This window comes from Apteryx mantelli, chromosome 9 (assembly GCF_036417845.1).
Source record: "Apteryx mantelli isolate bAptMan1 chromosome 9, bAptMan1.hap1, whole genome shotgun sequence".
Lineage (NCBI taxonomy): Eukaryota > Metazoa > Chordata > Aves > Apterygiformes > Apterygidae > Apteryx > Apteryx mantelli.
In genome coordinates, this window is record NC_089986.1 from 648427 (window position 1) to 669862 (window position 21436).

The following is a 21436-nucleotide window of genomic DNA, read 5'->3' on the forward strand; positions in this document are numbered from 1 at the left end:
TAAGGAAGATGCTGAATAGTGCTGTGAAGCATCCTGCATGCAAGCATTTAGAACTGCATTTGTTCGAAATTCTGAGCAGTCGTGAAGATGTTCTGCTTCCTGGTGTATTGACTTTGCGTCTGCAGGAACATTGTCTCCTGGGAGACCCCTCCCGGGATGGCAGTTTTTATCCCGGTCTCTCCCCGGGGCTGCGAATCCAGCGGCCCTTCCCCTTGGTCGCTGTGAGCGGAGCACGGACCTGGTGGGACGGGCCGCGTCCTGGAGCTGCTCGCCCGCCCCACGGTCACCGGAGGAGCCTGCCGCAGGGAGACGAAACCGTCCGTGCAGCGGTGGCGCGGCACGGGGAAGGAGAAGAAGGGCAGGAGAGCTGTTAGACGTGCTGTTCTCTGCCCTTGCTGCCCGCTGCAGGAGTACAGGCGGAAAACGTGATCCCTTCTCCGGTCGGACGGGAGCAGCCCGTCCCATCCATGTCGCACAGCCGGACGGGTGATTTAGGGGTTTTCGGCACGCTTCCAGCCTAAAGGTAGCTCAAACGTGTTCTCGTCGTTGAGAGGACTCCCCCTGCTCGGGATAAAAACGCTTCTCCCGCAGGCGCCAACTCCAGGTGAAATCCGACCAAAGCGAGAGCGGTTCGTAGCGCACCACCTGGAAAATCAAGGTAAAAACAAGATCCCTCAAGGGCTTTAAGCCACAACAGCGGTAATAAGGAAGAATTGCGGGGGTCTTCTCCCCGCCCGGATTTGGGGTCGGGCCGTGCGGGCCGAGCGCCCGGTGCCGATCACGTGGGCCTGGTGCCAGCTTTGCCTTGCCCCCTCACCGCACGCGGGGACGGGCACGGCGGTTGCGCATCGGCTGTTAGCGCCCCACGGAGAGGTCACGATTAAAATTTCTCAAATGTCTTTCTATGGCCTTATGCTTTTTTTTCCATCTGATTAGCAAGTGAGGATTTTTTTCTAAACCAGATACAGGCATTAAAAAAAACAGTTTGAAGAATTAGCCTAATCTTACCTGCGTACAGATGCATCTTCCAGACCTGAATTGTACAGATGAGGCGTCGCACAGTCTAGATCTTTTTGGGCCCTGTACAATCAAACACAAAGTATTGCTGCCAAACCAGTGATTGAAGTGATTTTTATACATCAGTGCATGACTAGTGAGAGAAAAGGGAAGAAAGTTCTTAGAACCATTTATTTCTCTTCGTTGTGGGCACAGCAGTAGTGTCCTAATACCGTAGTTTTATGCTCAGGTTGAGCTTTTGCATTTCAGACCTATTTCTATTAAAATTCAGATTTTGGGTCGGATTCAGACCTCTGACACGTTGGGATTGGAGGGTACTGAAGGGAACAGAGATTTCAGTCACGGGAATTGGTGTTGTTGAGCCTCGCTGACACTCAAGTTTTGCCTGAACACAACTATTTGAAGTAGCGTAGCAGTACAATTTTTTGCTGAAATAGCTATCGTGGTATCACATTAGTATGAATCAGGCTTTACATTGGTATAAATATGCCTCTGTATCTTTCTAACACATCCTTACACAAATCTAATTGCATCAGTTTTAGAAAGATTGTATCAGTTATCACTACTAATATAGTTAAACTGATAGAATTTTTCTATGTTTAAATAAACTCGTATCGATTTGGTGTTTAAGTTTGATTGACTTTTAAGCATGATTTTGCTGAGTGTGATAACTCTTGATTTTATAGAGTGCATTATTTTCCCTGTGTATGTGACAGGGCTTCTCTCCTCTCTGCTGCTTCCTCTTGTCGGCACACCAGAGACAGACGGACAAACACATATGTGTATATATGTGTGTTTAAATGTGTATATATGTGTATGTGTATATATGCATATATGTATATACAAAAGTTGTAACATATGAGTATCTTTTTTCCTTAAAACATGGCTAGGAGATCTGCATTTGTCGCTTCGACAGTTGCATTTCCACATTAGCCTTTCCTAAGAATGGGCATTTAAGTTAAGTAAAATAAGGAAAAGCCCGTTTCAAAAGATGCAACTCAACTAGAGGAAGATTTTAGTGTTTTCACAGTGAGTATTGTTGGAACTTTTCTCAGGAAAATTGTGGATTATGACTGCGGTTTGAAGTCTTGTACAACGAGCGTCGTGGAGAAAACGGGTCTTTAAAGAGAAGCGGGGCAGGTTGTCAGAAATGGAAGCAGCAGAATCTCCCAGTCCAGTGAGAGACACTGCCTAGGATGGGGCTGGACGAGAAATCGGGAGGAGCGGACCTAGAGAAGCAGAAGAGGGTAAATGAACAGAAAACTGAAATCCAGATGCGTGGAAAAGGGGAATCCATGCGTAAGAGGCGACAACTTCTCTATGAGGTTGTTAGAGGAGAAAGAAAGCAGAAGGGACGGCTTGAACGGAGCAAGGCAAAGGAAATGGAAAGGAAATACCCAAGAGAAAGGATGGAAGCAGGGAACGCGCAACCCTTAAAGTGACTGAAGAGCTGCGTGGTTGGGCTCCCGAGCGCAGCAGGAGCACGGAGTCACGCCGAGATCGTGGCACAAGTCCTTTGGCTTCTACCTAACGCAGAAGTGCTGGCAATTGCTGGCAAATCTTGTCCCTGGGTTTATTTCCTGCTGGTTTCCAACACAAGCAGAGGTTTCTGGGGCTGGCAGCTGTGGCGGACGGGATGCGGCCCCGGCCCCTTGCCTGCGGCAGCGGCGGCTCCTTTCCCAGTTCCCGTTTTTGGTGGCCACGCTGGCCGTTGAGGAGTGCGCGCGGAGCGTGCACCGGGGCTCGGTGCACCGAGCGAGCGGGCTAGCGTGCCGCCGGCGTGCAGGGTTCACGCACGTGGCCCCCGGAGCGGGGTCAGGCGGGTTATTTGGAGCTGATGGTAAGCGGGGCTCTGCGTCTAAAGGACGCGTTTGCATTAAACTGAGGGATCCGCACTCGCGTGCTCGGCTTGGGTCTTCTGACCCCTCGTACAAACATCTCCCGCAGGAGCTGGTGGCCGGCGCGGAGGCGCCCGGTCTGGGCCCCGTCGCCTCGGGGGGCAGGTTCCCGTCCCGCCGCTCCCCTCTCCCAGCCCTCCTTCCCGTGACTTCCCTGCGCTCTACAGGTGACCATGGAAATCGTTGCTTTTAGACAGAAAGTTTAATTCATGTTGGGCTATTCTGCTACTGGGACTCAGGTTAAGACGACGTTCCTTGGAAATGACTGAGGAGAATCTGTGTTTCTGCCGGAAGAGCCCAAGGGGTCAATCCGTGCGGAGGCCGCCCGCAGCGCTGCGCGCCCGGATTGTGATCCCTCCTGCAGGAAAACCTGGTGAAACAGCCGCAAAACCCAGCGGGCGAATGCAAAATGTCCTGCTTAGAGGAATGGTCACCTGGTGAGCAGTGGTACCCATGGCCAAGCTGAAAAGGGAGCGCAAAGCACAAACCGAAAAACGTGAAGGGCACGGCTGCTCCCTTAAGGAAAAAGGAGACCGACCTGGCTCCGGGCGTTCCCGCGGGCTCCGGCAGGGGCAGGGGCAGGAGCAGCCGGGCTCGGCTGTGGCAGGGCCCGCGGGGACGCGCGGCGGCGTGGAGCGGGGCTCGCCGTGCCCCCCGCAGAGCTCTCGCGGGCTTTCCCCGCTGTTTCGGCCGTTGGGGGCCGCGCGGCGGAGGAGCCGGGGCCGCGGGACATCGCCGCCCCTCGGCGCCAGCCTCTCGCCCTGTCGACGTCCCGGCGTGCGGCAGCGCGGTCGCCTCCTTTACCAACCCCCCCGCGTGAAATCCCCCGCCGCAGGGCCGCAGGACGGGTGAGGAGCCGGCCTGGCGCTCGCACGCGCAGGGCTGTGGCGCTGCCGGTTCCCGAAGCCGCGGCCAGGCTGCGACGCCGGGCGGCCTCAGGGACAGGAGGAAGGAAATGTCGGTGCTCAGTATTTGCTGCAGAGTAAACACCACCACAAAATGCAATGCAAATTACATGTTAATAAGATACATTAATTAAGAAGAATATGCATATTAATTAGGATGAAAACCAGGGGAAAGCATGGGGGGCGGCAGGTGCCCCGGATCACGCGGCCGCACTGCGGTGGTGGGTGCTCCAGGGCTGTGGCTGGGCTCGGGCGCTGCCCGCACTCGGCCCTGGGCGTCCCACCGCCCCGCGGGTGCCATCGCTGCCCTGGCACGAGCAGCTCCGGGTCCGCGGTGGCAGGGGCGCTCAGGGCTCGGCATCATTAAACAGCTCGTCTGCCTTCCTTTTTCATCCCTTTTATACTTTCCTTTTCTATTCCTTTTATTCTTTCCTTTTTTATTCCTTTCATTTTTTGCTTCTATTTCTTTTCTTTTTTCCTTCATTTTTTGTCTTTTTTCCTTCCTTTTATTGCATATGTCATGCTGATATTTATTTGAAATCTTTTTTTGTTTTTAAATACCTTTAGAACAGATCATTTAAAAGTTAGCACGCTTGGTGGTTGTTGAATGTGGTAGTGATGAACCCCAACGCTTCCAGCGTTTTCAGAAGTGTGCAGGTTTTAATACATCAGGTCAGCTGCCCCAGTGGTTGTCCCCGAATCTTTTGGTTTTGAAAAAGGAAATTCAAATCCAGCAAAGCGTATTAGGATGGCGTTCAGGAAATGCACCAAGGAGCAGACGAGGATGATCCAGAAGGAACTGTCGAACTGTTCGCTGTGAGTTTTGAAAGTGAAACTTTCCTCCTTGAAGTTCGCAATCTTCTCGGAAAGGTGGTGGACCTTCACCTCCGACGAGAAGAGGACCAGGATGAGACAACCGCAGGAACCTGAAATGGAGCAAGAAAGAGTGGTGCTGGCAGCCTCCCTGCAGCGCAGCTGCTCCGCGGGGATGCGCTGGGGACATGCCGTGCCAGGGATGTGCCGTGCCAGGGATGTACTGTGCCGAGGACGCGCCATGCTGGGGACATGCCATGCTGGGGATGCACCGCACTGGGGATGCACCGCGCCGGGGACGTGCCATGCCAGGGATGCACTGCACCGGGGACGTGCCATGCCAGGGATGCACTGTGCCGGGGATGCACCGTGCCAGGGATGTGCCGTGCCGGGGATGCACTCCGCATTGCCGCTTGCTGCTGGAAGGAGCTCAGTTCCTTGCTTCCAGACTGCGGTCCAAAGGCCCCTGAGATCCGTGAGCCTTTGTAGTTGCCCTGGGGCCCGGGAGCCGCGGTGGGGAGCGCGGCTGCTGCCCCGGCCCAGCAACGTGCCCGCGCTCCCCGGGCCTCGGGGCGAGCTCGTGGCCCGCTGGGCCGGTGCGGTGCGGGGACAGGCAAGTGCCGAGACCTGCGCAGGATGAGCGCCCCATGGCCAGACCCGTGCCGTCGGGTCACACGGCCGTTCACACGGCGTGACCGAACCCCGTCCGGGGCCGAGTGAATCCACGCAGCCGCCCCGGCCCCGGCCGCACTCACAGGCGATGAAGCTGCAGAGGTAGAGCCCTGCGGGGCCGTGCAGCGTCTCGTACGGGCTGCCGAAGGCGTTGTACAGGAAGAACCCCGTCCCCACCAGGGCCACCGCGACCAGCGCCGTGCAGAAGACGATGACGCTCACGTGGATGCTCGCAGGGATAACTTGGAGCAAGTCCGGGAAAACTGAAACAAAAAACCTCGACATGATCATAAGCGTCAGGCAAAGGTCTTGCTTCAGAGGGCAGCCGGGATTGTGCTGGTGGTCGCTGCTAGCTGTTCTGAACGGTGCTCTTGCACGTGCAACTGGAGATGAAAATTAAGTCATCAGAAATGTAATTAGCAACCGATTTTTGGGGCTGCCTGCGGGCAGAAGCACTTTGTGAGGCTCGAGCACGGACTGGCCAGGAGGGACGACCAGCTGCGGGAGCCGCCCTGGCGCGTGAACAGCGCGAGGACAGTGAATCACACTCCATGCGAGAGGCAATTTCTCGTCATTCCCGCTTGCCTGGTGACCACGGACACGTTAGGAGCAGCCACCAAGCACGCTTGGCTGCTCCTGACCCGCGGGCTGCGGCCAGCCGGGGCTGCAGTGCGCGCGGAGCAGAGGCCTCCCGCATGCTGATGCAGCCAGGGAAGGGGCCACCGGCGCACGGCAGCGCGGCATGTGCGGAAGGGCCGCCAGCGCGGCCTCTGGTCGGTTTGTCCCCGCGACTGAACGAAAGGGGAACTAACGAAGCGAGCGGTTGTGAGTTATCCGGTCTCGCGGCTGCCGCCTGGGTGCAGCGCCGGGCACCGCAGCCAATGTTACTGGTAGTGCTCTATAAAGTACAGTTTCACCATTGCACCGTCCAAGTTAGCCAACGAAAACGCTGACGAGCCCTTATTTATGGAGCGTTTCTACGAGGAATACCATCAACTCTTGCTGCACTACTTAATCTTTTGGGAGAAAATACAGACCTGTGTATTTAGTAATACACGTTTGTATTGCTTATTCTAAGACAGCATGTAGCTGCTTTACATTGAACGTTTCCCTTGGCACCTGCATTTAGAGGGCTTTCTTTGCGTGTCATTACAATTTTATAGGTGACATATCAGCAGTAACTAACGGCAGCAGCGCTGCTGTCCTGGAAGGCGAGCGCTCCTTCATTACAGCGAGCGCGGGGCGCGTGCGCGTGCCGGCGACCTTTAGAAAACGGAGCGCTGCCCGGCCGCTGGCAGGATCAGCGGCAGCGACGAGGCAGACAGCTCTCCGGCCGTGGCGGGTGTGCTGGGGCGAGCGCGTTTCGCGCACGAAAGCCCCGCGGTGGTCTGAACACGGTTCCTGGGACCGCGAATGGGACCTGGACGGCCACGCGGAGAGCACGCGCATTTAGACCCGGAGCACCTTTTGGTAGGAAACGCTGCGCGGCGCTCGCGCAGCTCCCAGGCTCACCGGCACGTAGGACTGTGAGATACTCAGGAATACGAGACGGTCAGTATTAAATCATCACAGGTTTATCTCTGCGGACCTGCGCCGTCGTGCACCCCGCCGTGCCGTCCCTGCCCCCGTCCCGCCGCCGCGGAGCACCGGGCCTCGTCCCCGTCCGTGCAGAAGCCAGGCTGCACGTCACAGCCCTCCCTGCCACGGACCCCGCAGCTTCTGGTGCCGGCTGCTCCCTGTTCTGGCGTTCGCGGCTCCCACCGGTTTCGCCTGCAGCTGGAAACCGGTTCCTTGGGCTTTAGGCAGCTGCTCCGAAAGCCCACCTGGCTGCAGCCTGCGGGCAGGGTGTTGGCACCCCGGGGCAGCCGGGAAAGCAGCAGAGGAGGCCTGCGGGCGACGTAAATTGGCTGGAGATGGAGTTTCGTTAGAGAGGGCAAATCTTAGTATTGAACGAGTTTGGTGCACCGCTTTGCAAAACAGCGCGGAGCAGCTCACTTCCGCGCCCCGCGCTGGCATCCTTCATGGTGACGGATGCCTGTGAGCTGCCGCGCGGGTGGTCTGAGCCGGCGGCTCTGGACCGCGCTTCGCGGCCGCTCCGGTGGCTGAACCTGCAGCGGATGGTGGTGTCCCGCTGCCTCGATCGCTGTACTGCTCTGCTGATCCCTAGAGATAAGCAGGTTATCGATACCACACGTAAAACAAAACCAGTGCTAACAGCCGGCGGCCAAACTCTGCGCCTGCTCGGCGCTGCGCGAGCGAGGGGGCAGCGCGGGGCCGTCGCCGGGCTGCCTGGCGGCGTGCTGAATAATGCAGGCGGGCGGGTGGCACGGGTGAGCGACGCAGGCGGCCCATGCGGGGGGCGCGAGCCGGGTACTCACAGGCGAAGCGCAGGGGCCGGCCGCCGAGGCCGCACTGCCGGAGGCGCTGGCCCTGGAAGAGCCCGTAGCGCAGCTCGCCCAGGAACTGCCGGAGCTCAGGGCCGGAGGCGTTGACCAGGAGGGCGCCGGTGCGGCACAGCGGGGCGGCCCGCACCCAGCGCGGGGCGCCCAGCGCCGCCGCCGCCCCCAGCGCCCCGGCCAGGCTCAGCAGCCCCGCCGCGCACAGCAGCGCCCGGCGCTGCCGCCGCAGCCTCCCCATCGCCGCGCTGCACGGCCTCCTCCGCCTCCTGCTGCTGCTGCTGCTGCTCCTCTGCTGCCACTGTGCTGCTCGGGTGGCTGCGCTAACGCGGTTAAACGGGCTGTAAAACGATGCCGGGTGCCGCATCATGCAACGGCGGTGCTCAAGGGGACGGGCGCTGGCCGCCTGCTGCAGAGGTGCTTCCAGCTGCCTCCCTCGGCCCCGGCAGGAGCCGCTGCGTGGAGCTGGCCCCCAGCCAAATATAGGCATAAATACATATATATATATGTGTATGTTGTACACCTCACCGCTTGCACTCTGGGAGCACCCAGAAAGCAGTACGCATAGTTCATAATGTTAATATTATTAATTGGAAGCGTCACCTTGGTTAACTCAGCAGCAAAGTTGTTCTCAGCTAAGTAATTCTCAGGCCGGCTCCTCTGTTTCCTGCTCATGTGTGCCGGTTTTCTCTCGCGCTGCCCCTTACGCTACATTTATCACCATTTATTGCTTTAACTGAAGAAGTGACCGAACGCTACGGTGCGACATGTCTGTGGATATCATGTGGTTACGCCAAAGCATCATTTTTCATTAAAGAAGCTGTAATGGTGTCTTGATATCGCCTTTCCTTACATCAGCCACAGGAGAGCACCGGCCGTGCCAGACCCGCCACCTCCCTCCGGACAGGCTGCGCTTGTTTGAAAACAATTAGTTTAAGATGTATTTTGGCAGATGGTACGCGTTGCTTTCTAAATTGCAGCCGCTGAATGCTGCAGCGAACACCAAGCGCGCTAGTGACAGGGGCTGTTTGTTTATTTTGCACAGTAATACAGGGCTGCTTTCCGGGTGGTTAAAATAATATTCCCTGGCATCCTGGATACTGTGTTTATCAAAGAAGTGCACAGAAAGAAGCTCCCACCTGCTTGTGGTACAGACTGGTAGTTGGAGAAAGCAGGTCCCCTCCAGTGAACTTTTTGACAGTTTTTTATAAGACGTCTTCCCTCTTGCAGAGCACATGAAACAAAGTGGATTTTTTTTTTGGTTTGGATAATTAGATGCAAAAGTGAAGCTGAGGTATGTGACAATCACAGGAAATATTTTATTGCACATGGTGCAAGTCCCACCACAATGAACGCTGCCTCGACAAGGCCAAAGAAGAGGCACCAGATCACAGGATAAAAAGGGGAGCAATAGCACTTTGCTTCTTCCCCCAGAAGCATTAAATTCCAGACATTTTGGGTAATGTCACTCTGGAAGCGGGACTTATGTGAGTCGCTGTTCAAGCCAAGCGTAAAACCCAAACAAAAGCAGTCGAGGGATGCTATGGGAGCGCTGTGGCGGTTGGTATCACAGGCGTAGGAAGAAGCTCCTCCGGCCCTGGCGCGTCACCGCTCGCCTCGTCGCCAGAACCCTGTGTTGCTGCTCTCGACACCACGGAGCTGGCGCCCGAGGAGGAGCGAGCGCATTCGCGCCTTGGCCCAGGGGCGGCGCGTAGCCACAAAACCACCGGGCGCCTTCACGTTTCACGGTCCCTGTTGGCGGTGACATAACAGGCGGGACATGGCTGGATTTTCCTGGTCCCGGGATGGACCTGTGCTGCTAATAAACGCATTTTCCTTTTGGCCTGTAAACTAAATACATTTGTGATGGCAGTCACTGAGGTACAATCTGTAAAGTAAATGAGAACTTGTTCATCTTTCCTCCTAGGCTAGTTTAAAGTAAAAAAAAAATTAAAAGTCAAAAAAATTGATTTTTTTTTTCACGATTAGCGCACGCCTGCCGTGCCGGCTTGTTCACCATGCTGCTCCCGCGCTTTCAGCAGCGGCGAGGTGGCGTTGGCGCGCTGGCCCTCCGCAGAGGGGGTTTCTGCTCCGCGGCCTCGTGGCGCCGCCGGGGAGGACAGCGCCGCTCCGGGGCGGGTGGGCAGCCGTCGCCGTGATAGATAACGCAGCGGGGCTTGGCCGTGCGCGGCCGCGCAGGCAGCGCGTGGTGGGGCTGAGTGACGGCCCTGCGGCCAGCAGAAACTCACCGGATAAACGCGGCGTTCGTGCACCCACGTAGCCGGGGGGCTCCGCAGGGGAGCGCAGCGAGCACACGCCGCGAAAAACGTGCCGAATGGGGTGTTTCCGATGAGGGCAAAGGCCACGATGTGAGGAGTGGGGAGAAGACCCTCCTTTCGCTCCCGCGCAGACACCTATGGCCCGGTCTGCGATGCCCGGGGGTAAATATGTAACGCGAAGCACGGACAGGGGAACAGTGCCTGCACGGATGGACTCGGAAACCACGTCGCTTTTGGTGGCGTTCAGGCGCCCCGAATTGACTTGGTCCTGGCAAGCACCGCAGCGAGGCGGACACCCTATTTTTCAGTTTCGTCCATTAAATCTGTCCGGTTGTCTGCCGGGGTGCAGACCAGCGGTGCTGCTCGCCGCACCGGCACGGACCCACGAACGTTAAAGCGAGACACGTCCCTGACAAAAGCACGTTAACAGTGAGTGACACGATATTTTCGGAAGCCGCCCTCTATTTTTGGCTGTAGCGTGTGGGCACAGTCGAGCAGTCTGGCCACGGAGGCGGAAACGCACCGTGAGCCGGCACGCGCTCGCGTGGCCGAAGGCGTCGAGCACCGTGCGCACGTGCTCAGACGCGTGAGGATGCATCTGACGCAGCTCCAGGAATGGAACGACATGATATTGAAATATGCACAATGTTAATCTTGCTGAGGGCAGGGATCACAGCACTGATCTAGTTGTTCTGCGTAACAGCATTTACCCCGAAAGCATTTTTCAGCTGCCGGTGGAGACAGGGAGCGTACGCTCGGTTCGGACACAGAGCCTGACACACCTGCTAAGGAAGGCGTCTCAGAAACAGGCATTAGAGCGGCAAAGCCTGGCTGGTCCTTGGCCTCTGGTGACCAACACGGGCTAAAGCACGGAAAGTAATTCAGTAGCAAAAAGCGGCGGAGATTAAACTGTACAAGCAGAGCGATCGGCGGCGCGGGGCGGCGCGGGCCGGTCACGGCCGGTCGCGGGCGGCAGCGCCACCGAAGACCCGCGGCGGGGCGTGGCCGAGGGGCGGGGGCGTGGCCGGGGCTCGGGGGCGTGGCCTGTCACCCCGCCCCGCCCGGCGCCCGCTTACCGCCGGGGCGGGGCGGCCGCGCGGTGCTGCGCCACGCACAGCCGGCGGGAGGCGCCGTCAGCACCCGCCCCCCTCGCCCGCCCCCTGCGGCCGGAGCCCCGCGCGCGGCGCTCTGCGGCTGCCCGCGCCCCCTCCCCCCCGCCCCTCCCCGCGGCGGGGCTGTCCCGGCCCTGGCCCCGGCCCCGCGCCCGCCTCCGCCCCCGCCCCCGCGCCCGGCCCCGCTCGGCTCGGCTCGGCTCGGCCCGCCCCGGCGCGGCGCGGCGCGGGGCTGCGGGGGCCGCGCCGCCCGGTGCCGCTCCCTGGCGCTGCCGCCGCCGCTGCGCCGGCGAACATGAGCGATCATGGCCGCCTTCGGGCTCCTCAGCTATGAGCAGCGCCCGCTCAAGCGGCCGCGCCTGGGGCCGCCCGACGTCTACCCGCAGGACCCGCGGCAGAAGGAGGTGAGGCCCGGGGCCCCGGCCCGGCGCGGCCGCGCTCCCGCCAACTTCGCGCGGCGGCGGCGTCGGCGTCGGCGTCGGGGCCCCGCTGACTTGCGATTCCTGCGGCGGGGGTGGGGCGGCCGCGGCGGGGGCGGCGGGACTGGGACCGGGACCGGCCCGCGACGCCCGGTGCAGGGGCCTCCCGCGCCTGAGGGGGACCCGGCCGCGGGGCTGCCCCGGGAGACCCCGGCTCCTGAGGGGAGACACCTCCTCCTGAGGGGAGACCCCCCGCTCCTGAGGAGACCCCGGCTCCTGAGGGGAGACCTCGCTCCTGAGGAGACCCCGGCTCCTGAGGGGAGACCCCCGCTCCTGAGGAGACCCGGCTCCTGAGGGGAGACCTCGCTCCTGAGGAGACCCTGCGCGGGAGCTGCCCCCCGCGAGGGGCGCTCGCTCCTGAGGAGACCCCGAGATGAGGGGTGTCGCCTGTGAGGGGGCTCGGCCGTGGCGGTTCCCCCGCAGGCAGCCCCTCCCCCCCGGGGGGTGCTGCTGCCCCCCGAGGGCGCTGCCGGCCGGTGAAGGCCTGCGTGTCTTCCCGCCTGCCGCCGCACGTTGCCCGTCTGCGAGCGTGGCCTGTGGCTGAAGCGGAGGTTGGGGAACGTCTCCTGAAGCCCCAGGTGGAGGCAGCGGGGCCACCACGGGTGCTCACACCAGGCTGTGGCCCCTGTGCTCCGGGCTGCTGCCCCCAATCCACCCGTGCTGGTGCTGGGCGAGAGCGCAGGTGGGGCTGGTCGCGCGTCTTGGCCGGCACGTCCCGTGACGCCGCGGGGTCAGCTGCGGTGTTCTCCCCGCACCCCAGCCTCCCACCTTGCTCCTGTACCTCCACCTTCCCCGGCGGAGGGGCTGGAAGAGCCTCTCCAAGGGCTTTGCGACTGGGATGCTCCCAGGGAGGCCAGCGGGGATCTCCTCCGAGGCCTGCCTCACCTGCCGCGCTCTCCGCTCCCCTTTGCACGCGTTGCCGTGCACAGCGGACACCCCCGCTCCCCGGTGGTGGTTTTTGGACATCCCGTTCTTCTGGTGTTTCTGGCCATCCTTCATCCCAGGGAGTTGGGACTTCTCGCCCAAGTCATCGGGGTGACGGGTCCTGTGGGCAAACAGAGTGAGGAGGGTCGGGCAGCAGCGCTTCGCTCTCCCTGGTTGGTTGTCTGGTTGTTGAGGCTTTCAGAAAGGATGCCAGTTAAGGCTAATTTTGTTACGTGTTTGTGGCCGTTATAGGCTGGCAAGTGCTCATCGGGGACTAACTGTTGGTCACTGCTAGTTGAGAGTGATTTGGGCTAATACACAAGAAAAGATCTGTATCCTAGTCTGTTATTAATTCTTTGGGCCATTTCCCTGAATTTTTTGAACCCTTGCCTCTTTCTGTCTTTCCATCCTTTGCCACTGTTCCTGTTGTACTTATAAATAAACTTGATTACAGTAACTAGAAATATTTTTGCATTTTTTTTTCCAAGGGATCTTGACCAGGCTTGCAAAACAGCATCTGAACTGAGCTATGACAATGTATGCAGATGAATTTTTAGCTCTGGACTGTTACTTATTTTTAGTTAGGTGGTGGATTGATTCTTGCAGACACATTTATAAATATGTAGTCAGTTACAATAAGAATGGAAGTGGTAAGTGCCCAGATGGTTAATATTTAAAATATATTGCATGGGTGCATTAGTGAGTAGAGAATAACTGCAACAGGCTTATTGTTATTTGTTATAAGGTAATTGATTGAAATGTGGCTTAGGGGAAAAGGTCTTCATTTTGTGTGTTTGTGTATGTTATGCTGAGCTTTTACAGCATACAGAAATGTGTCATTCCAGCCTTTGTGTTGGTGAAGTCCACCTGTCACTTCAAAAAGGTGACAAACCCGGAGTTACGGGTTCCAGTAGAGGTAGGAAGGGGCTGTCAAGTGCCTCTGCTGAGGCTGGTGTTACCGACCGTTGTCCGGTGCTTTTCCAAATTTCTGTGCTGCTAAGAGCTAGTACCTCCATGGGCTTTGAGTTCTCATGCTCCAAACAGGCAACTCCTATTCACATGAGCTCTTTGGAGTCCAGCTCAAAATCTGAATTCTTTGCAAGGTCTGGTAATAAAAAGCTTGGAAGTAATGCTTAGCCCCTGAGCACTGGCGTGTACTGTGTTGTGCAGAGTTCCTTGCAAAAATAAGGGGCAGCTGAAGGGAGGCCTTCAAGTTGCATATCACCTATTACCTGCTGGGGCTGCTTTTAGCACCTGGTGCTGCTCTGAAAGAGAGATTAGAAGGAATTAACTTTCTTTGTTTTCCTGTAATGTGTTTTCTTTGAACTTTGGACAGTGCTTTGCGCGTAATTTCTCTGTATAGTAGCAATCTCTGCTGTTGAATTTGGGAGCAAAAAGTAAGTTTGGAAATCCTACCCTGGCAGGAACATTTGAAGGCAAACATAAGAACCTGCTTTTCTTCTAATGCTTCCTGTGCTCTAAATTATCATCTCCCTAACACTGATAAGATATAATGCAAATTGTGATTATTACAAGCCAAAGATATAAATACTTAGTGTATCATCTCATCAGGGCCAGATCCTGATAACTTTACTCACATGAGTAATCCTTTCAGTTGGACTCAGTTTCAAAGCACAAGAAAGCATGATCAACATCATTTTGTGCTGAGAAATAGCCTTCAGATGAAAGGAATTTCATTGCCTTCTCCACGCTAAGTACGCAGGGTATGACTCTCCTGCATTGCAGTTCTCTGACATCTAACATCACCAGTAATTAAGACCATCTTCTCACCTGTAGGATGGGTAAAGCAATTGAAATGTATGTGAGAGCAGCCTCTCCAGTGTTGTCCCCCTTATGTGGGCTGGGAATATACCTATTTCCAGGCCCTACAGAATTGTAAGAGAACAATCTTCCTTCTTGTTCTTGGTATCTGTTTATAATGTGGCCAGTAAGTGACCTTCCTGATCTCTGTAAAACTTGGTTTTGCCTGTCTTGGCCATTCTGTATGGCTAATCCTCATTTGTGGGCTCTAAATCATTTATTCAGAATGGATAATTCTCCTATGACTGTAATAACATGATTCCTCTCGTCTCTTCCTTATGCAGAAGTTTGTTTATTAATCTGTAACTGACACAGTATTTTATGCTCTTATTTCTTTTAGGTAGTTATTTTTTGATCTCGTAGTTTGAAACAAACCTAACATTAAGTAGTATAAGCCTAGTTTGAATGGAAGATCTGTGCCAGAGATGTTGTAACACAGGTTAAAAACCTGGACCTTACTGGCAGGGGGCTTGGGTGTCCAAACTAAGGCGTATTGTGCCTCTAACTGCTGTTGCTCCAAGCTGCTACAAGTAGATGTCCTGCCTTAATAAAGAGATGTGAAGCAGAAGGTGCACTATGTGAGAGGATCTGAAAGAAATGAGTTAGTTAAGATGATCTGTTTTGTTGCTTTCCTCAGTTTAATATGAGCTACATCTAAATTCTCTTCTGAAGGAAATTTTTGAGATTAGGGGGAAAAAATACATATATACTAAAAATCCCTGGTTCTGACCATTAAGTAGTGCTCAGTATAGCTCCATGCATTGTCCACTTGATCAGTTAGATGTCAGAATAAACTGGCCAGTTCCTAGTTTTTCAAAACCTTTATATATCATTCTCTTTCTGCTTTTGTCTTACTGACCTGGTGCTGCAGTAACCAAGTGTTACTGCGGTAACGAACGTTCAAGTTGGAAAAACTTTTTCCTATTTATTTAAAAACAATTTAATATGGAATTATGCAGTCCAGAATGCCCAACAATAATCCTCCAGTGTTTGCTCATAATAGTTGATTTGTTTGTTCTCTGTCTAGATTTGAGTGCCCTGATTAAAGCAGGCCAGGTTAGTGCCCTGCTTTAGCATCCTAAGGGTGGACTCCTCTGAACATGCTTTGCAGGAGTTGCAACTGCAACGGAGTGAAATAGTGGACACAGATTTAAGTTGGGGTCTGACTTCTTGCAGAGGTGGGAGCTGAAGGTGTTCATCTCTTGTGAACGTTGTCCTGAACTTGTTAGGATTTGTTTCTGCAAAGGTATCTGTACATGTTGCGTTCACAAATACTCAACAAATGGTGTGCTGCAAATATATAGATGGGTCTTAAATATCCCATGTGAAACAATTTATTTGTGAAGCTAGTTAACACACCTCGGGCCTGGATATTCAGCTGGCTATTTAAACTTGCAAAGGATTTTAAAGCTTGATTGGGCTCACTTAGGGCCCTGCTTGACATTTTGAAAGGAGCTTGATGTCCCTGCAGGAGCCCGCAGGATCGCGCGCTGTGTCGCAGAGTGCATCACTTGGTAAGTGGCAGCAGCGGCAGCGCTCCTGTGCTTGTCGCCAGGAAAGGGCTTGCGAATCGAGCCAAGTGACAGCTGCCTTATCCCTGATGCATTTAGTATGGCACAGCTGAGCTCTGCCCGTGTTGTTACTTGTTTGTCTGGAATGCTTTTCCTCTTCTGGGATGGCTGTGCTCGTAGAAAAGGACCCTGAGCCCTTAATGGAGCTGGCATAGGTGTGACTTAATTAGTGCTCCTGTGAGCATCCACCTGAACTCTTACTGCTTGTTTGAAAAGGTGTCTCTACATGGTGTGTTCACAGATGACATACCTCTTCTCTTAATTTTTATTTCCAGATGGTATTTGGTTACATGTATGCAAGTGTTTGAATTCAGTGAGCATGGTAGGACTGACTGTAGTGACAATGACCTGTCATGGGGCTGATTTTAGTCTCTATAGTTGTGGGGAAATGTTTAACATGGCAGTGTAAACTTGAGAAATTAAACTGTTTCCCTTAGGTTTAGCGATGTCACAAATGGAATTTCAAATTTACTCCAGATTTCCTCTGAATTTAGTTAAGCTCTACATTTAAAGTTTATTTGTCTGAACTACTACTGGAGGCAGGGAGAAATCTGAGCTAATAATCTGAGCCAAACAAAACCAAAACACTGTTGTGTTTGTATTGTCAGTCCATCCATCCTTGTTCCTACAGTGACGGTAGATACAGTAGTGCAACACACGGTTCTTAGTTACTTTCAATATAATGATATCTAAACAGCTTTTTTTCAAAAGAGAATTTTAAAGATAAAAGTGGGGTCATCCGTGGAAACAGCACTAACAGTAACATGCATTTCCATCTATTTGCCATTTACCTTTTATTTATTTACCTATAATCCATTTGATCAGTTTTCTCTCTGCCTTCATCTATGTTTTCATAGATGTCTTGGGGATGGTGTAGGTGGAGGAGTGTTCCAGCACTTCTGGGTGGTGTAATTTAAAATTTAAATGAGGTTTGCTAACTTCATAAACCCTAGAAAGCTTAGAGTTCTCCTAAATACTGTGCTGTCTTCTGTGTTATTCACAAACTTTGCAGAAATACTGAAAAGCAACACGCTTTGCAAAGCAGAAGAGAATAAACCAACCTGGAAGTTTCCAGGTAACTGTTTTTGGGAGAACATGTTGTCCAAAACTAGTAATGAAATCTAGTAAAGTTATGCAATTCTTAGTTATTTATCAGTTCTTAAAATAAATCTTTTTTTTTTTTCCCCTGTCAAAGAACTTGTTTATTTTCTGAGGCTTAAGACATGAACAGGCTGTTAGATCATCAAATTGATCTCATGTTTCCACCAGATATCGCTGGTATTTCTTGACAAATTCATCACCCAATTTTATTTGTGCAGACAAAGAAAGGAGAGTCTGGGATGCGTTTGGTGTGCAAAACAATGTTTTCTTAGGTTTTCTTAGTCCAAGTACCAGGTAGTCCTCTTTCTGTAAATTATGTAATCCTGGGACCACCTCATAAAGTCTTCCTGCAATAGTTTTCATTTCCAGCCAGACATAGCTCTTCATTTTATTTTCTCCTGTTTTGTTTGTTTGCTTGCATGTTGGTCACTTTTTGTTTTCATAGGTTATTTCATGGTCATCTTGGGATTGTTCCAATATCTTACCTCCTACCGCTAGTCCGTGGACCCCAGGTTGAGCTTGTGTAAAGTACCTTAAGTGGTAAGTTACTGAGGGAGATCTATACCTTTCGTTTACAGACAGATTAAGAGAAAAACCCAAGTTTCCCGTTCATCTGGCCTTGGTAAACCTCTGACCTTGAGAGTGTGAGTAAACTGCACAGCCTCTGTGGAAGAGTATTAACTTTGCAGATAAGGAGTGGGAAGGATGGGGTGAAAGTGGGACTTGCCTAGCAGGTTACGCGCTGTGTGTGTGAAGATTGGGTATGTGTCTGCACCGAGTGCTGGCTGACCTCTGGGTGTTTTCCATTTTCCTGCTGCAGAAACATGAACTAGCTAAGCTTGCCTAAATACTGGTATGCAGCAAAGCGAGGGCGTATTGATAGTGTGGTGGGAGATTAGTAATACTTCCACTGCAAAAGTAATTCCAGAGGAAGTGGGCTGAGCTGCAACAGGGACAAATGTTTAATTAAAATTGATTTTTCTAAAAACCTTCTGTTATTACAGTGGGTAGTGTCAAGTGGTAGTTGTTGGGCCACAGACTGAAATAGCATTTTAAACTTTGACAGAACAGCGGTGCAGAAAAGTTTTTGTCATATTGTAACCCAGAAACTGTTTTAACTTTTGGTGCGAGGTTGTGATATGTGCCTGCTGCGCGTGTCGTACACTGAATGTGACTTGCAGCAGCTGCCTTGTGTGTGAGATCTGTGCACTGCATACTGGCTGGTGTGGTTTCTCTCTCCTGCTTTTACGACCCCTGGCGCTAGGCAGAGCTCAGCAGCAGCTCCTGACTCGGCACAGGCATCGCACAGTGCGAAGGAGGCTGCGTCGCCCTGCGCTGCCCCTTCCCAGGGGCGACCGCTCGGTGTGAGCACGCAGCTCTGAGCTGGGTGCAGGCCTGCTCGGAGCGAGCCCCACATCCCTGGTGCGGTCTCGCCTTCGCTTCTGCCGCTCCACTGCCTCCTTCCCCGCGTGCCCGCGATCACCGAATGATGCCTTCTGGCAGTTCTTCTAACCCAGGCTCTGCAAGCAGGGAGAGAGTTTCCAGATGTGGGAGTCTTTCCTGCTGGCAGGCTAAGACTCTCTCAGGTTCACTGGTTTATTTCTTTTCCCTTTGTTCCCCTTTTTCAACTGCAATGCAAGATACGATGTTGGCTGAGTTTTGACTCTGACCATTAATCGCCCTGTGTTGGGACAGGGGTGCAACTGGTGTTCTTTACCACAGTTCAGTTTTATTTGTTCTCACGTCGCCTTGCTTTATGTTCAGCTGCCCCAGCAAGAGCATGTAAAGATGGAGGAAAAGAGAGGATGAGCTTTTTACCAGTTCAGCTGGTAGTTTAGCATTAGAAAGCTGAACATTTTTTAAGATCCTAAGTGTATCCACTGAAACATGGCCAGTGTAAAACCTAAACACCTTCAGAAAATTTACAGCCACTGATCATTTCAGGAAACATGCTGCTGCTTAGAACAAGAAATAGTTGGGGAAAGGACCACGCAATGGTCTTGCAGCTTGTGAAGGAGAAGGTGTGAACGTAAATATTGAACACAATTACATGGCCTCTAAAGAGTTGCTATATAGCTCCTTAATTCTAGATTTTTTTTAAGTATGCTTATTTTAGTGCTATTTTAGCTTGTTTTTTTTATCCTTTTCCTTTTTTCCTTAGGAAGAGGCATAAAACTTGGAATGTGCTTTGCAAAAAGAATCTAGAGAATACTTGTTTCTACTGCGCTGTGTGCTTTCGTTGGTTATACGATGTGAAAAGGGTACCCCTGGCTCCTGTCAGTGGGCAGGCACCCGTGCAAGCAGTGCTACAAACTGGTGGCATTAAAAAAGCTAGATGTCTGTCTCTGAATTCAGTTTCACAGCTAAGCAGATTCTGTGTGGTGTACCTCCTCCCACAGACGCTGCGCTTGTGAGCCTGGCTGTGCTGTAGTATCTGGAATTGCATCTCCTCCCCGCGTCGGCTGCCGGTGTCTCCTTCGCCATATGGGGAAGGGACGCGGGGTGTGCAACGGCCGTCTGCCGCGGAGCGGTGCAGTTTGCAGTGAGCTCAGGCCACATGTCTAAATGGCTGGAAAAATTAGATCCCTATGAACAAAGTGAAAAGTGTGTTAGTGGACAGCAAAAATCTGGATAGATTTTATTTTCATCAATGATGTTCACATTCAAAAGTGCTCCTGCTATTCCACTGGTGATGAGTCCTTTAAGTGTGGTCATGTGCCAGTGTTGGTGATGGGTGCTGAAAATGAGGGCAGCCTTTTTCCTGTGACGTGGTGCATTTTGGGAAAAGAACATACATGAACATGTTCACCCAGAAATGTGGTCCCTGCCCTGGGCAGGTCTGCCTGCGCGCTGGCCCCTTGGGGAGGCAACGTGCCGGAGAGTCCTGGAGAGGAGCAGAAAGGTCGGGGCGGGCCCGGGGCACCAGCAGGGCAGGAGTTTCCTCGGACCGCGGACCAGTCCTGGCCCTCAGACCTGGGGTGCCTACCACTGGCCTCCTTGTTGGGCCACGGCCTCAAAGTCTGTGGTGGAGAGCGGGAGAGGCCCTTCACTGCCCTCCGCTGAAATCCCGTGAACGTGCAGAGCGTTTCAGTGATTGTTCAAGAGTGCAGGGTGTGTCATACTAGCAATTACACAGTTTTTTAATAGAAACATGTTTCTCAGAATGATGCGACTTCTTAAATTGTCATTTCATTTTTTGCACTTAAAACACTCTTTGCAGGATGAACTTACTGCGGTGAATGTAAAGCAAGGCTTCAGTAATCAACCTGCTTTCTCTGGAGATGAGCATGGATCTGCCAGAAATATTGTCATTAATGCCTCAAAGGTAAGACAGGACTTGTCAGTCTGAGGGTACTCATTTAAATCAGTGTCAATGTTCTTTTCTCCATGAGGACAACTTCTGGTGAGCTGGTGATGATTGCACTTTGTTGTTGGCTGCTTTGCTTTCTAGTTGTAAGTCTTCATATCAAAGCTAATTCTAGAACTAATACAATAATGTTGAGCTATCTCTGCTGGCTGGTGTCATCTGTCTTCAGAGGAAAACACGGATACTGGGAACTAAAGGTAACTAGCACACTTCACTGTGGAAGAGAGACTGATTTTTGTTCCTTTTCTTTTGTTTGCTTCCCCTGCAAAGGCAGCAGTGACTCTTTTCCTGAAAGTCCCTGGTGTTTATGAATTTTTAACTTACTTTCATCTTGCATCTGTTTCATCAGGTTGTTTTCTACTGGGAGAAACCAGTTACTGTTTGGTCCAGTTCTATTGGAAATATATTCCTGGATTTTTTTAAGGGAAACTCAACTTTCCTGTGTGTTTTTTTTTTTTGGGGGGGGGGGAGAGGGGGATTCAAAGAATACAAATAGAAAAGAGCAATGAAAGTCATCCTCCAGATTGAAAACTGTAGCTGTTTGGAAAAAGAAAATATTTATTTGAGGTGTCTACCTGGATTCTTCTACTGTCATTTTTTTTTCCTTTTGGGAAAACAGGAAGAAATAGTTTTGGGAGAGAAAGAAGTTTATCAAAGCTTTTTTAGACAAAGTAATTTTCTGTTTTTTGACTTTTTGAATGTATAACATTTTATGACTTTCTGGAAAAATGTGGATTTATTTTCACAGATTTTTTTATTTTAGCAAAGCATAAATCTGAAATGAGAACGAAATGTAGAAGTAAATGATATGGTTACTGTTGTTGAAATGTTAAAGGCTTTTCTGTTGCATTCTTCTGATTTTTGCTTTCTAGAACTGCCACCTGCAGACACTTTCTTGCTTACCTTTTAATTATCTTGTTTTGACTATTATTGTACAGTGAAAAAGAACATAACTATTTGAAAATGACAAGTTGTAAAATAATGACAAGGAAGTGCTTGGAGTCATTTCAAAGATTTAAGTGTAGAATTATCAAAGTGAATTCAGTATCTTTTAAACTTTGTTAAATTTTAAAATTTGCTA

General features: G+C 52.6%; 2 protein-coding genes across 2 annotated transcripts in view; one reads left to right on the forward strand and one right to left on the reverse strand.

Annotated features, from left to right (window-relative positions):
- Nucleotides 1-4413: 4413 nt before the first annotated feature.
- On the reverse strand, nt 4414-7942 carry CLRN1 (clarin 1). The gene is made up of 3 exons (XM_067302166.1): nt 7684-7942; nt 5389-5568; nt 4414-4746 (listed from the first exon to the last, which is right to left on the reverse strand). Exons 1-3 carry the CDS (start codon nt 7940-7942, stop codon nt 4481-4483), a joined length of 705 nt encoding a protein of 234 aa, XP_067158267.1. The 3' UTR covers nt 4414-4480.
- A 3409-nt stretch (nt 7943-11351) lies between these two features.
- The window catches only part of MED12L (mediator complex subunit 12L), a 165180-nt gene continuing 155095 nt past the window's right edge, over nt 11352-21436 (forward strand). The window contains exons 1-2 of the mRNA XM_067301536.1: nt 11352-11496; nt 20209-20313. Coding sequence (XP_067157637.1) covers nt 11398-11496; nt 20209-20313 — 204 coding nt within the window. The 5' untranslated portion in view covers nt 11352-11397. The remainder of the gene's footprint in view (nt 11497-20208; nt 20314-21436) is intronic.

Bases quoted from the DNA above. Each gene is read 5' to 3' on its own strand.
- CLRN1 (XM_067302166.1), bottom strand. From the start codon at position 7,942: ATGGGGAGGCTGCGGCGGCAGCGCCGGGCGCTGCTGTGCGCGGCGGGG. The intron at 5,569-7,683 runs GTGAGTACCCGG...TTTTTGTTTCAG, and splicing joins CCGGCCCCTGCGCTTCGCCT to TTTTCCCGGACTTGCTCCAA. The intron at 4,747-5,388 runs GTGAGTGCGGCC...GCTCCATTTCAG, and splicing joins CCTCTGCAGCTTCATCGCCT to GTTCCTGCGGTTGTCTCATC.